The sequence below is a fragment of the Octodon degus genome, unplaced genomic scaffold (assembly GCF_000260255.1).
Source record: "Octodon degus isolate 3935 unplaced genomic scaffold, OctDeg1.0 scaffold00012, whole genome shotgun sequence".
NCBI lineage: Eukaryota > Metazoa > Chordata > Mammalia > Rodentia > Octodontidae > Octodon > Octodon degus.
Window position 1 is genome coordinate 272,714 of NW_004524588.1, and position 14,739 is coordinate 287,452.

Consider the following 14,739-nt stretch of genomic DNA (forward strand, 5'->3'; position numbering starts at 1 on the left):
AGGGTTGGATCATAGAGAAATGATGGGAGGGGACAAAGAGGAATTGAAATGTGTTACCTACATGTATCAACTCCCTATGATAAATGTAAGCATTATATATGGCAAACATGTACTCATAAACATCAAATAATTTCAAAGAATGTAAGTGAGCAGCATGCTTATTTTGGACTTTGATACAATTGAAATGTATTAATATGCAATAAGTTTTAAGGAACTTGCTTTAAAGGTAAAACAAAGAAGGCTAAAGACAAAAGGGCACAAAAGAGCCAGACCTGACCACAAGGTTGTGGCCCAGTTCAGGCAGGGAAATAAACTGAAAGTTCCAAAGCTGTAGCTTTCAGGACGTGGCCCTCTGTTTAGGGTGAGATTATTCATTCATAATTTTTGCTGCCCAGATGTTGAGAGGTTGAAGGCTCTTCAGTATTCCTTGTTTGGAATCCATGTTAATCAATAACCTGAACATTGTGAAAGCTATAGCATAAATAGCACTAAAAATGGTGTTCGTGAAGTTTGAGCACACATTGGATTCCTAGGTCTCCAAAATGGATACTGTCTTGGGACTCCAGGTTGATGGTTCTGAAGGGGCTCTACCTCATGCACACAGCAGCCTGTTCTATTTATAAACACTGTTGAGCATACAGTGATTCTTAAAACAAGTACTTGATCAATTTTCTGTCAGAAGTAACTGTGGTAGATCTTTTCTCTTTTTTTAATTTTAATTTATTTTTTTTGCTACAGGTTCTCACTACACATTTCAGACTTGTAGTGATCTTCCGGTCTCTGCCTCTTCAGAGCTGGGATTATAGGCATGCGCCACCTATGCATGGTTTCAGGGTCAGCACTGAGCTCCTGGGGTTGTCGGACCTGCACAGCATGTTGTGCCAGGCATCAAACTTGGGTCCTTGAGCTTGTCACACAGGCACTTAGACAGTTGAGCTATCTTCCCAGACCTTGGTAGACTTTTTCATTTCTCCTTTACATTATTCAAATGATCCATTACAGGGATTTTAATACTCATGTGTAAATACTATTGAATGTTCATTAAGTAACCATGGACAACTTGACAAAAAATATCAAAGACTGAAATACTATTTTAGGCCTAAAATGTTGTAAAGATAAGATTGGGGAATTTTAATCTTAGAATTCTAACTTCATAGACGCTTTAGAAGAGATAAATATTACACATGGTATTGCATAATATTGCATGATTTTGCTCTAAATTCACCATCATCTTTCTGCTCAAACATTATCTAAACTTGAACTTAAACTAATATCTAGATTAAATATACTAGGGAATTTGGACCTAGTATTAAAGATACACTTCCAGTTGGAGGACTGGATAAAATAAAATATTACTTTTTAAATTTCATTTGCTAATAACACATATCTCACCTTGGTATTTTCATTGTATTTTGCTTTGATGTATTTTTTTGGAACTTCAGTGTTTTCTATACACTATTTAAAATATGAGAAAGGGGCTGGTGAGATAGCTCAGCAGTTTAAGCACCTTTCTGGCAAGCACAAGGGCCCGAGTTTGATCCCCAGTCCCACATGCCGTGCGTGGCTCCAAAACTCCAGGCACGCCATGCGCAGGCCTGTTATCCCAACGGTGGGGAGGCTGAGACAGGAGGATCACTATGCGTCTGAGCTGTGTAGTGAGACACTGTGCCAAATAAACAAATAAATAAAATATTAAAAATAAAATATGTGAATGACTGAAAAATAATCGACATTATCTCTCCCTGCTAGAAAACCCTGAGTAAAAATTTTTCAGATAACACAATGGGTGATGACGCTTCTTGAGAGAAACTGGTGCGTGTGTTTAGATCTCCATGCTGGGACTGATGCCTAGTAATTACCTGAAATGCAATAGTTTGGCATTGAGGTTTGCTGATATTTCCTCTGAAGGTCAGGAGTTTTCTTCCATTGTGTAAAGTTTGACAACTCTCTGTCTTGCTGGATGAGTTTTTCTTCCTGCTTCATTATGGTAGCAGATGCCTGGAACACTAAAGACAATCACATTCTTCTACAGAAAATGCTGAAATTTCATAGGAAGATAATCCTACAACACAGACTAAGGAAAACTATAGGATACTGATTATCTTTGAGACTTTAACTTATATTACTTAAATTTTTATTTAACGTCTGCTCTATGAATCAAGTGATACAAATAATATAGGGCAAAAAGCCTACTTGCCATCCCTTTTTAAGAAAATGTAGTTGGTTGTTTCAGGGCCTCACTACACAGCTCAGACTTATAGTGATCCTCCTGCTTTCAATTTCCCCAGAGCTGGGATTAGAGGAGTGCACCACTGTGTCCCGACTCTGTGGCCGGCTCAGCGTGCCCTGGAGGTGGGGCTGGCGCGGCATGTGATCCGGCATGCTTGGGACCAAACTGTGGTCCCTGTGCTTGCTAAGCTTGCCTAAACAGACATCTTAGTCTGCTGAGCTATCTTGCAGGCCCTGACATCCCACTTTATTTATCTAGTTTCTTTCCCATAGAGAAAAGAGGTTTAACAATTTTTAAAATTTTTTCCAAAGATAATTTTAGTTTACAAATTAATGAATCTGGAGTTCTCTCTCATGCCTTTACACAAATGTGTACATGTAGTGCTGTATCTCTTATTACCTTAAATAAATTTTGGTCCTATTTCAGTATCAGTACATACAAGACTTTCTGCCATTCTTTCCTTATAATCATGTAAAATTCCACTGTGGTGCTGTATCATAATTTTCTACAGAATGTTCCTGGGTTTTTTTTTGGTTATTTGTAATGTTTCTGCAGAGTAGTCTCTCGCACTTCGACCTTCGTGGACTCACTGTTTTGCCAGTTTTCAAAAAAAAAAACAAAACAAAAAAAAAACCCTAAATTATTGTGGGGGTTTTCACTATGTGGCAGGATTTTGCGGTACTGTACAGTACACTTGTGTTGTTAAAATTATGTAGGTTTACAAGTTTAGAAAATGGTTAAGAACATTAGAAGTATTTTTAAAAGTGGGGGAAAGGTTTACAAGAGTGTGGGAAGGGTTTATAAAGCCTTAAAGTATATACAAATACTGAAACAACGTGGCTATGCCGCCAATTTTCACTTATCGCGGGGGTCGCTGGAACATAACCTCTGCAATAAGTGAGGGCGCGCTGTGTTGCAAAAATGAGTGCATAAAGAATCTCAGCTTCAACACATGTTACACTGGTGGAAGTACATTTTAAAAAAAGTATTTATTTATTAGTTGGATGCAAGGTCTTGCAATGCAGCTGGGATTCACAGTGATCTTCCTCTCTCAGCCTCCCCAGTTCTGGGATTACAGGTGTGCCACACCACCCCTTGTTTCAGTGGAAGGCATGGCATGAGGTTCCGGGGATCAAATTTGGATCCTTGTGCTTGCCAGGAAGGTGCTTAGACGTGACTCAGTTATTCTTTTCTCATTTCTGGGACAAATATTGGACACTCAAAAATGAAGGAAGGAAAGGTTTATTTAGCTCACAGTTACTGGAGGTCTCAGTCCGTACTCGGCTGGGTCCAAGGCACAGTGGCACAAGGCAGATAGTGCCATGGTGACAGCAAAGAGCAAGAGAGCAAAATGGAGAAGTAGCAGCAGCAAAGGCTACAGAGAACAAGTCCATCACCTATATGTTGCATTCAGGCTGTCCTAAAATTAATATATTAAAAAAATCTTCCAGGCTGGGAGTAGTACCCACACCCATAATCCCAGCACCACTCACACCCATAATCCCAGTGGATCATGAGTTAATCACAAACTCTAGAAGTCCACCCCATAACTGCATGAGGCTTTGGGGGGACAACTAGACACAAACCATAACAGTTGTCATCTTCCTGAAAGAATTAAAAGCATCATAGCAGAGTGATATGTCCACACCTATGTTTATAGTGGTACAGTTTGTAAATCTTGGAAAGAGCCCAATGTCCACCAACCATTGAATAAGGAAGATTTTTTTAATATATTAATTTTAGGAAGGCTGATGTCTTTCTCATGTTAGTGTTCGCTATTCACAAACATGGCATATCACTTTCCTTATTCAGATCTTTGATTTCTTTTAAAGCATTATGTTGTTTTCAGTATATGACTAGCCTACGTATTTTGTTAGATTTATGCCATGTATTTCAATTTTGGACATACATAAATGTCACTGTACTTTTGGTGCCCATTGCTAACATATAAAAGTACAGCTGATTGTTGTATGCTTACAACAGCACACATTGTTGGGTATTTGTATTCTGGGTTGAAAAGTTGTGCCGTCTCTGCTTACCATGCAGAAGTTGCTTAATGCAGAATTATATAAAATATAAATAAGTTATAAAAATATGAATAGGTTGTAGAAAATACACGTATTATACAGGAAGGGAGAATGGCATCAATTAATTAGCAAATGGAATGACTGTATTGGGCATTCTGCCTTATCATAAGAAGTACAAGTCAGTTCCCTTAGAGGAACAGGAAAATAAAGGCAAAACTATAAAATGATTTTTTTTTTTCTAGCCAGAAGAGGGAGGTAACCAAGGTTTAAAGAGGAACTCAGGGGAGATCTGCCGAGCCTGTGCATCACCTCTGCAGGCGCCAGCTCCACTCTCCTCATGTTGACTTGTATGTTATTGGATTATTAGAGAAGTGTAAGTGAAATGAGGATTAGTTAATATTGGTTCACATAAAATCAAGATAATTCTCCTTAAAGGGAGACATAGACACACTTTGCTTCTTTTCTTTTCTTTCTTTTTTTTTTTTTTGCAGAACTAGGGATTGAACTCAGGCCCTTGAGCTTGCCAGGGATGCACTTATTCCATTGAGCCATCTCCCAGGCCCCCACTCTTCGGTTCTGCTCTTCATAATGAATATTGTCATGGAAGGGACAAATATAATTTATGTGTCCAAAAAAAGCCTTTTATCTTAATCCTTTGCTCTTTCTCCACTTCTGGTCAGCTCCAAGTGAATAGTTAAACATTTAGTTATTTTGACATCTTCTGATTGACTCAACATTGGACTCGGAATCACAAACTAGAGAAAGCACATGTGAATACTTTGTCTAGAGTTTGTCAGCAGATGAGATTATTCTTTCTTTCCTTAGCAAAGGTTCAAAACTATACAGACTAGTAAAATCAGATTATCAATCTCATCTTGTTACTAGTACTGAACATTTAGAGATTAAAATATAATAATCTTCATTTTAAGAACCTTAAATATAGTTTAAAGTGTTTATAAAATATTTATTTATTTATTTATTTATTTATTTATTTGGTAAAGGATCTTGCTACATAGCTTGACTTGTAGTGATCCTCCTATCTCAGCCTCCCTAGTGCTGGGATTACAGATGTGTGCCTCCACTCCAGATTTCATTGGCCTGCTTGACGCAGGGCCAGCACAGCATGTGGTATTGGAGATCAAACCTGGGTCCTTGTGCTTGCCAGGGAGGTTCTTATAGTGCTGAGCTATCTCCCCAGCCCTAAGATATTTAAATTTTGATGTAACTGTTTTCTTTAGAAAGTATTGTTGTTTTAATCTTTATTCTCTGAAAGGTAGTTCTGTATGAAACTGTAACAAAACTGGAGACAGGGAAATAACACTTCTCTTTGGAGATTCATCCTAAGTAAGAAGCAAAATACTTTACCTGAGGAAGTCGTAAGCAATTTACAATAAAGGAGAAAAACTAAGCAATGTAATTACTTGTAGAAACATAACAGACACAATTATTTTATGATACCACACGTTGTATCTAATTGGTGAATTAGAAAAATACAAATGGAGCAAATAGTAAAAACACTTGACAAATTTCCTGATGTTTTAGAAAATATTTTGCATTATTATAGAGGGGTGTGTGTGTGTGTGTGTGTGTGTGTGTGTGTGTGTGTGTGTAGGGGCTTTACCACACACATACTAGGCAAGTGCTTTCCCATATACTACACTCCCAGCCCATTTTATCTTATTTTACTTTGAGACAATATCTTGCTAAATTGCTCAGTTTGACTTCCAACTTGCAGTCCTGCCTCAGTCTCCCACATAGCTGGGATTATAGGAACAAGTCACTCTGTCAACTAAGAGTTTATTTTTTAAAAATGGCATAAGTAATACGATAGAAGAACTGGAAAGGCAAAATAATAAGAAAGTTAAGTCTAGTTAACTTGAAAATTGTCCTTCAAGTACAGCGGGACCTCAGTTCATGGACTTGTTTTGTCCCACAGCTCTTGGAACTATGGCTACCTTGGTGTGTATGCATACAGAGGGCAGGGGCTGCGTTGCGGTGGTTGGCAGTGGTTGTCACCCAATGCAGAATTTGCAAACAAAAACAAAATTTTGTAAAACATTTTTTTTTTTTTTTGGCAGAACGAGGGATTGAACTCAGGCCCTTGCACTTGCCAGAGAAGTGCTTATTCTACTTAGCCATCTCCCTGGCCCTGTAAAACATTTTTGTTGGGAACCAAATTGTTCCCAAATAGAAATGTTCATGAATCAGTGAATCACTGCACTGATCATTACTACTCAGTTGAATCCACTGAAATCCCTGTTTACATATATTCATTAAATATATGCATATGTACATCTATTTGACATGTAGTTTTTACAAAAGAGTGGTTTTTACAAATGATTGTTTAGTCTATTTAGTCTAAATGTTGTATTAACCACATTAACCACATCCATATGTCAGTCACAATTATTCTAAAAGATTTCTTTAAATTAATGCCTTGCATGCTTCTATATACTTAACAACCATATATATACATATATATATATGTATCTATATATATTTGTTGTTTTCATACTATATAAAATAATTCTGACTTATCATGTTTTTAAATAGAAAGGTATGGTTTTCATTCATTATCATTTGTCTGAAACATGTCCTGACATTTAAAAAAAGTATATGTATATACATTCCACATATATAAATGTATCATTTAAATATACATTTTGATACTGTAATTTTTTTTTACAATGGAAGTTTTCATGAAAATAATTGAATATAACATTTTTTCTTCATAATCTACTTTGAAAACATACTTTAATGATATATATGTTAATAGAATGCTAGTAAATATATACAACTTGAAAATGAAAATAACATTTTTTGACAAAATGCTAAAACAAAGAAAAGTATAACAAAATATAAAACAAGTCTCTTCTTTATTTTTATTTCTAGTTTGACTTTTAATTAAGAACATAAATAATATATATATATATATATTTATAATGTTCAAATCAAAGTAAATGTACATTATGTTTACTTCTCAGACATGGCAATTGTCTGCAATTTGTACTAAGTGGAATAAAGCAGTATAAATGTAAAAGTGGAATAAAGCATATAAATATGACCCAAACAAAGCTCTTGGGATTGCTCTAAACATTTACATTTTTACCATGGCTAGTGGAAAATGAAATACATTAAGGTAACCCAAAAATGTCATGTTTAGAAAAAGCATACATTAAAAACAGAAAACTATATTGTTTTTATTTTTTAAATTTATGTATTTGGTACAGGGTCTCACTATGCAGCTCAGACTTGTAGTGATCCTCCTGCTTTCAGGCTCCCCAGTGTTGCGATTACAGGTGTGCGCCACCATGCCCAGACTTGGTTGCAGGCTCAGTGCACCTGGGGGCAGGGCTGGCACAGCATGTGGGACTGAGGATCGAACACTCATTCCTGTGCTTGCCAAAGCAGGCACTTAGTCCACTGAGCTATCTTTCCAGCCCCAGAAGAGCATATTCTGAGACCTTTTAAAGTTCATGCTTTGGCCTACTGACAAGACTTACAAATTGAATCAGAACAAAATTAATGGGGTCATGATATAGGTGAGTGACAAAGCACTTTCTTAACACACAGAAAGCCCTAACTAAGTATGCAGGCAAAAAGGAAATGAAGAAAAAAAATTGCATTGTTTTTCCCAAAGACTTATGACCTATAATATTAGATTTGAGTTTAAAAACATGTCATTTCTTATTGCAAGTTATCAAGTGCTGAGAGATAAATCAAATAAATATTTTATAATGTAAATTGGGAAGCCTTTTTATATTATTTAGATGAAATCAGGTAGCTCTTAATTTATGTTTTATGTACTTATAAATTCTGAAGTCTTTTTTTTTGAGACAGGTTCTCTCTGTGTAGTTCAGGCCAGCCTGGTGCTCATTTTTTGGTAGCCTCCAGGCTGGTCTTGAACTCACGGCAATCCACCTGTCTCAACCTCCCGAGTGCTGGGATTACAGGCTGTGCCACCATGCCCATTTCTGAAATTCTGGTTTTATATGTGTAATGGCACAGGGAAAAGTACATGTACAACTATGTGTCCTTCATAACACATATAAATATTTATTTTGAAGATATACCTTTGTACTTACCCTTGATTCCCAAGAAAATAGACGTTGCTAATAAGCCCATGCAGAAAATCAGCATCACAGCACACCAGGTTCCTAAAAATGCAATAAGAACCCTGAAATTTGGTGGGGAAAGGGCATGGCAGGTGAGGGTGGGTATACCATAACACTGAGGAAAAGAAGACCTTAACATTGAGGGTTCCGACTGAAGAATTGTTCAAGGCTGCAATTTGTAACAGCATAAGAGAATCTTTGCTTAAACTCTGATGAGATTTATAGGTTAGGATGCATCTGATGAAGAAAATATAAAATAAAACAGATTTAACAACATGTTTCTCTGATTGGGACATAGGCAGAGTGTCACAATACCATTAACTCATTGTATGTACTTTTTTGAACAATTTTTAAGGATTATCACCCTGTAGTGATACTGAACTTTTGAATACAAGAGTGCTGGATCCTTTCTTGTAAATCTTTTCAGTTTCACTTGAACATGATTGATATACACGGTATTCATGCTCATAACTGTATAAACATGGACATTAAACAATGCAGGCATAACTATAGATAACAGCTCCAGAACAATGAGATTTTATGTTTTAACCTGTTTTTTCTTTATTTCTGAGTACTTATCAGATAATTGACAGATTCTATGTAAACTGTAAAATTGTTACATTATTCATTTATTTTGATTATTTTCCAATCTAGCAACTGTCTTTAAAAGAAAGAGAAGCACCTATTTCACCAGTTGGCCCCACTTTCCCTTTTCCATCCTTACTTCCACTTCTACTTTGTTTCCTTTATTGTAACAGGCAATCATATTGCAATATTTTAAGTCTGTTATTCAGAGAAGAAGGAACATCTTGGATTCACTGTACAAGAAACAAAACATAAGCTAATAATTAAAACTGGATACCTGAAATTTTGGTGGAAGGAAAACATTTCTGAGAAGAATCTGATGTCGGGTTGTCCCACTGAAGAGACGTATATAACTCTTCCTCGTGCATAGCTGAGATGTTTTAGTAGATAAAGAAGCTTGTCATGAGGTTGGGACAGGTTGAAGAAGTTGAAAAGTTCGTGAAAGAACTGAAATTGGCTACTTTTTCACAGTAGTGGGAAGCTGCGTATGGACCCCATCGGCAGAAGCGATGTACTTTCATCCAGAAAGTGGAAGTTTCAGAAAGTGATTTTTAAAAGTTTAAGCCAGAGCACAATTTGCTAAAGGAGAAGACACTCAAAATACTCAGTGATAAAACATTTTATTGCTCTTCTTTCTAAAATGTAGCCGATTTCAAGGCCTGAGCACTGGTTTAGCATTAAAATGAAAAGGATGCACATGCAAAACAGGCACATCTGTTGGCCAAGCAAAGACATGCAACTTAGAGAATGAGGAAGCGAAGCAGCTCATCCTGGGCAAACCACAGAGTTGATTGATTCACATTCTTAAACAAGAAAGCTAGGAAGGGATTTTTATTACTAAATAAATTTATTTACTCTATATTTTTAATTAGGATATAAGGAAAGCTAGGAAGGGATTTTATTACTAAATTTTATATGCTCTGTATTAATGAGGATCATGCGAAGTTCTGTACTTAGTAAACCTCAACATATCAGTTAACACTATAAACTCACTTACATAGCATTTTGACTCCAGCAATCTTGGTTGGTACGTAAGCTTTCATCCAAAGCAGACCTGGCCTTCCTCTACGTTGGGAGTCATTGGAAATCTTTAGTTCTATCCAGTGCAAACGGAAAGAAAAGGTGAGAAATCCATTTACTTTGTTTTTTTCCTCTCCATGTTTACTTTTTATTAGCATATGTATGTAGTACAATAGTGGCTATGTTCTTTACAGGGAGTGGGTATGTATGCATGACACATACTTGCTACTTGAAGGCTAAAAATCTGTCAGTAAAATATATCACAATGGCAGGTCCACATGTGGGTGTAAAGGTTGGACTTGAAAAATGTCATTTTGGTCTGAGTAGTGTAACAAGACGTGAGGCACGAATTATTTAATGGGTAGAGGACTATTTCTGTCACATCTTGTGAGTACACTGTCGATAATGAGAAAAGAGATCCTTTGCACATCAACAACTTTGGGCCATTTATCCTTATAACTAAAAGCAGTGTGTCAGGAATGTAGAGCACGCAAGCCCTACAAGCAGAAAAATTGCAAAGTTATTTTTGTTTCACCGTCAAACTGAATCAGTAATTGTGCCGAGTAACAGTCAGGTTCTCAGAAGCAAACCAAAAGCCCTCTTGAGAGGTGACCGAAGGAAATTCGTCAAAAGGACTGCTTGTCAAGTTTTAAAAAAAAATATGAAATGCAATAAAAGGGAGTGGTGAAATGTGCACTGACAAATTGCTATCTGCCTGATGTTTAAAGGATTAAGTAGAGTGTATTTATTTGAATTTGGTGACCTGAGCAGAAAGGATATGATATAAAATATTCATTTTTTACCAAATACTCACTGTAAGAAGAACCATCCTCTTCACTTATTGGCAGGGCCTACCATTGCTTGGATTTACGGCAAACCAAAAGCCAAGTTAACCAAGATAATGTGGCCATTTGGGTTTAGCTTCCCATGAAAGGGTCAGCAGAGACAAATGAAAAATGTCCAGCATGTTTCACAAATATTTCATGTTCCTGCACTCTGAGAATGAAGTCTTACAAATCAGGTTTTCCTGTAGCCTTTTCCAAGGCTAAGTTGTGTGTTGAGAAAAAAAAAAAAAAAAAAAAAAGAGGAAGAAGCTGTTATCTTCATAACCACGGAATGAGTAATGCCAGGAACAAAAAGTTCAACTAGTTGTTATTTATTTCTGGTTTCAACATGAAAAGCTACATTCAGAAAGATCTGATTTTTCCCAATGCAGTATGTTCTCTGACAAACTTGTTGAGGGGAATTGGTTTTTCTCCATAAAAGACTAACATATTACTTACATTACTTTTGATGTTTTAAATCACACTGTTATTTATTATTTATTCCTTTCTGATTACTATTTGAAAGAGTTATCACGTGAATTATTTTGACTTTCATAACATCTTTAGGAAATAAGTGTTTCTATTAACATAGTGTAACATAATTAAAATTGAGGCACAGAGATGTCAAATTTTGCTGAAGTTCAGTGATCAGGTTTCACGTTTAGTATTTGAAACTGAGTTATCTAATCACAGAATTTTTGCTATAAATGTGTATCATTCTTTTTTTTTTTTTTCATTCTGATCCCATATAAAAAATGTTTTAGGTACAAGTATCAGAAGACTCTCTTTAAAAAAATTTAAAAAAAAAGACATGGAAAAAAATTAAGATTCCTTGACAATAAGCATTAATATTCAATCATTTGTCTAACAGCATAACTATCTGCTAATCTGAGCAGTAGACTTGATTGTTAAAAACAGATACTCTAGCAACGACTGTTAATTAGACATTCCTGTTTTGAAAATCTATAACATATACATTGTTGTATGTTACCCTGTTTCTGTCTTTTTCCTTTCTATTTGTTTTTGCTTCTGTTTTTACTCTTCAAAGTAAAATTAGAAAAACAGAAAGAATCATTGTAGGCACAGTTTAATTGATTTATACATTTTATTTGTGTTTTGACCATGAACTGATATATTCTTCTTCTAAACTTGTGGGTGCCATCGTGGCATGTAAATGTATCATTTTCCACTCTCAAGAGATGAAACAGAGATATGGTTGATTTGAGGACAGTTTTCTGAATTATGAGTTCCAACCCTTAGCTTATCTAAGTAAAAATAAATTAAAAGTGAGATATGACATTCCCTGGGTTTAATATCCAGCAGTGAAAGAAAGGAAGGAAGAAAGGAAGGAAGGAAGGAAGGAGGGAAGGAAGGAAGGAAGGAAGAGAGAGAGAGAGAAAGAGAAATTCTTCCAACGCCAATATCTCTTGAAGTGGCAAAGAGAATCTGAGGAATTCCTGCTATTTATCTTTAGCTTCTCCGAAGTGCTTGTTTATTGACACTTTAAATGGGGTAAGGTTTAATGGGTTCAAGCATTAGCGCACAAAGGTATTAAAGTAGCAGTGACAAAAGTCCAGTGCTTACAGCATGCACTATTATGTGATACCCTCACAATTATTCTACCAGTAATTATATTAATATCATTTCATAGATGAAGAAATATGCATTTTGAAGAAGCTAAGTTAGCTACCACAAACTTGCATCGGAAGAAGAGTCCAAAGCAAAGCTTCTTGAAATATATTGAAGTCTACTTTTGTAAGAACCAGAGAAAGATGCTTGTTAAAAACACAGGTCTCAAAGACAAGCAATCAAACAACCAAACAACCGCAGGTCTCCATGTTTCATCTGTCTGACTACACCATGAGTGTTTGTGTGTGTAGATCATCCTGCTTAGATGACACCTCAGTAGACATGGCTGGGAGCCACAGTCCTCAACCATACTGTTGCCAGTTCAACAAGAGAAACTGCAGGACACAAGCACACTTTTTGCCTGTTATCCTATGCAAGCTGTCTCTCCATGCTCCGTAAATATCTCCTGGGTTATTCAGCACAAGTCAAACATAGAAGTGCCAGGAAAAACAAAACAAAACAAAACAAAACAAAACAAAACAAAACAAAAAACTAGATAAAACATTTATGTGCTCTTCTGCCTTTTGGTCTCTTGTTAAGAAGTGTTTACTGGTTGTCCAATCCTCAAGTTCTTACTTTCCTTTTAATTGTGCTATGCCTTACTATTTTTGTTTCTTATTTTGAGTTCTTATACTAGGGAGACTCTATGATATTTACAAATGTGCTCTGGTTTATTTTACTTGTGAGTATATCTTCAAGAGGCATCCACTTAAACATAAATGCTTCAAGTTTATCATTCTTTATAGCTGAGTAATACTCCATTGTATTCTTGTCATGACATGCCAATTATTACCATATTGTCTCAGAAGTAAAAGTTGTTTTTTTTTTAATGGGTAATAAATGAAAAAAAGGTACAAGAAAAAGAAAAAAATAGTCACAAGACTGTCCTGCTACAATGCTGTATATGGTTAGATTTCTAAATTTCTGTGTAAAAATATGTGCTTATTCCTATTTTTTAAATTTTTTTCTTCATATTCTGTAAGGACTTAAAGTTCAACACATCAGTACTTGATGGAAAATACCTGTTCCATGTTATGCCTTCAATGTTTGACATTTAGACAGATAGTTAGGGTAAACCGAACTGCATATGTTGCAGGGTAATAATAAGCTTCTCTTCTGGAGGGTTAACAAGTTAAGTTTGCAGATCAAAAATTGGAGAAAAGGAAGGGCTGCAAGGTCAACCAACATTTTGGCTCTAGCTTTTCAAGGTCAGTGAAGACTCAGGACATAGAAGAACCTGCAGCGTAACATCATGTAACTCAGTTGTGCCCCAAATTTTCTGATCAAGGAGATTATGGAGCCATAGAGGAATGTGATCGATGACGTAGAGTATGCCTAAGGAGAGTCACATGGAGAGAAAACTTTCTCTCAGGCTTTCACAGAGAGCAAATTGGTCAAGCAATGGCTGTGACTCATCCACATGGCTGACACTGACAAAGGATCTACAAAGTGCGGTACAGGGTTACAGGATAAATCCTGAGGGGACTTGACTGACCTTATCAGATACAAAACTTACATTTCTTGTTATATAGGTCTTGCTTTGTCTTGATCTTAACCATCTAGCAGAAAAGTATAAAAGTGAGGTAAATAAAGTAAAGCCATATTAATATGCTGAGCTGTAAAAGGCTCTAGTCAACAACTTCTGAGGATAACCCATTACTATTTTGGAATGCTGGACTGTGTGAATTGTTTTGCTTAATTCAAGCACCTATAGTATTTAGATGCCAATAGAATTTCCATCTCTGACAGGACTAAACAAAAAAAGATGATACAAAGGAAGGACCATTTTGTATTTGTATATACAGAATAGTTAGGATAAATATACAGCTACTTTCTCTTAATTCAATGAGAAGAAAGATTTGTAGTAATAGTGTTTGGACAGGATATCCTGTCTGCTTCTTGTACTATGGATAGCCACTAGGAAGATAACAATGTACAATGTATTAATTATTGAAAAAGTCCTATTAATCATCTTTGAAACAATCTCATTGATATTTTTTTCTCAATATAATAAAGAAAGAAGTGTTTATTGGCCAGTCAAATAGCTCAGATGATTAAAGTGCCTGCAAACAGATGCAGCGGCCAGGGATTCGATTCTTGGGCCTGCTGTGCCCCCCTGGGGTACTCTGAGACAGCAATTGAGAATAGGTGCTGAGGCGCGTGCCTGTTATCCCAGCTCTTGAGAGATTGTAAACAAGCAGATCACTACGAGTCTGATCTAGTAGTGAGATCCTGAACACCCTGTAGACCCTTCCCAAAAATAAAGAAGAAGAAGAAGAAGAAGAAGAAGAAGAAGAAGAAGAAGAAGA

The 14,739-nt window shown here is 36.1% G+C and overlaps 1 protein-coding gene across 1 annotated transcript; it reads right to left on the reverse strand.

The window, feature by feature from the left end:
• Positions 1-367: 367 nt before the first annotated feature.
• On the reverse strand, positions 368-9,354 carry LOC111815161 (C-type lectin domain family 9 member A-like). Its single transcript, XM_023709457.1, has 4 exons — positions 9,235-9,354; positions 8,343-8,414; positions 1,860-2,006; positions 368-471 (listed from the first exon to the last, which is right to left on the reverse strand). Exons 1-4 carry the CDS (start codon positions 9,323-9,325, stop codon positions 368-370), a joined length of 414 nt encoding a protein of 137 aa, XP_023565225.1. The 5' UTR covers positions 9,326-9,354.
• Between the last annotated feature and the right edge of the window lie 5,385 nt (positions 9,355-14,739).

Excerpts from the sequence above, each read along its gene's own strand:
- LOC111815161 (XM_023709457.1), bottom strand. The coding sequence starts at position 9,325 with ATGCACGAGGAAGAGTTATATACGTCTCTTCAGTGGGACAACCCGACA. Across the intron at positions 2,007-8,342 it reads TATTTTCTTGGGAATCAAGG|TGTTCCAGGCATCTGCTACC; the intron begins GTAAGTACAAAG and ends GATTGTCTTTAG. Across the intron at positions 472-1,859 it reads GCCAAACTATTGCATTTCAG|CTTTCACAATGTTCAGGTTA; the intron begins GTAATTACTAGG and ends TTTATGCTATAG.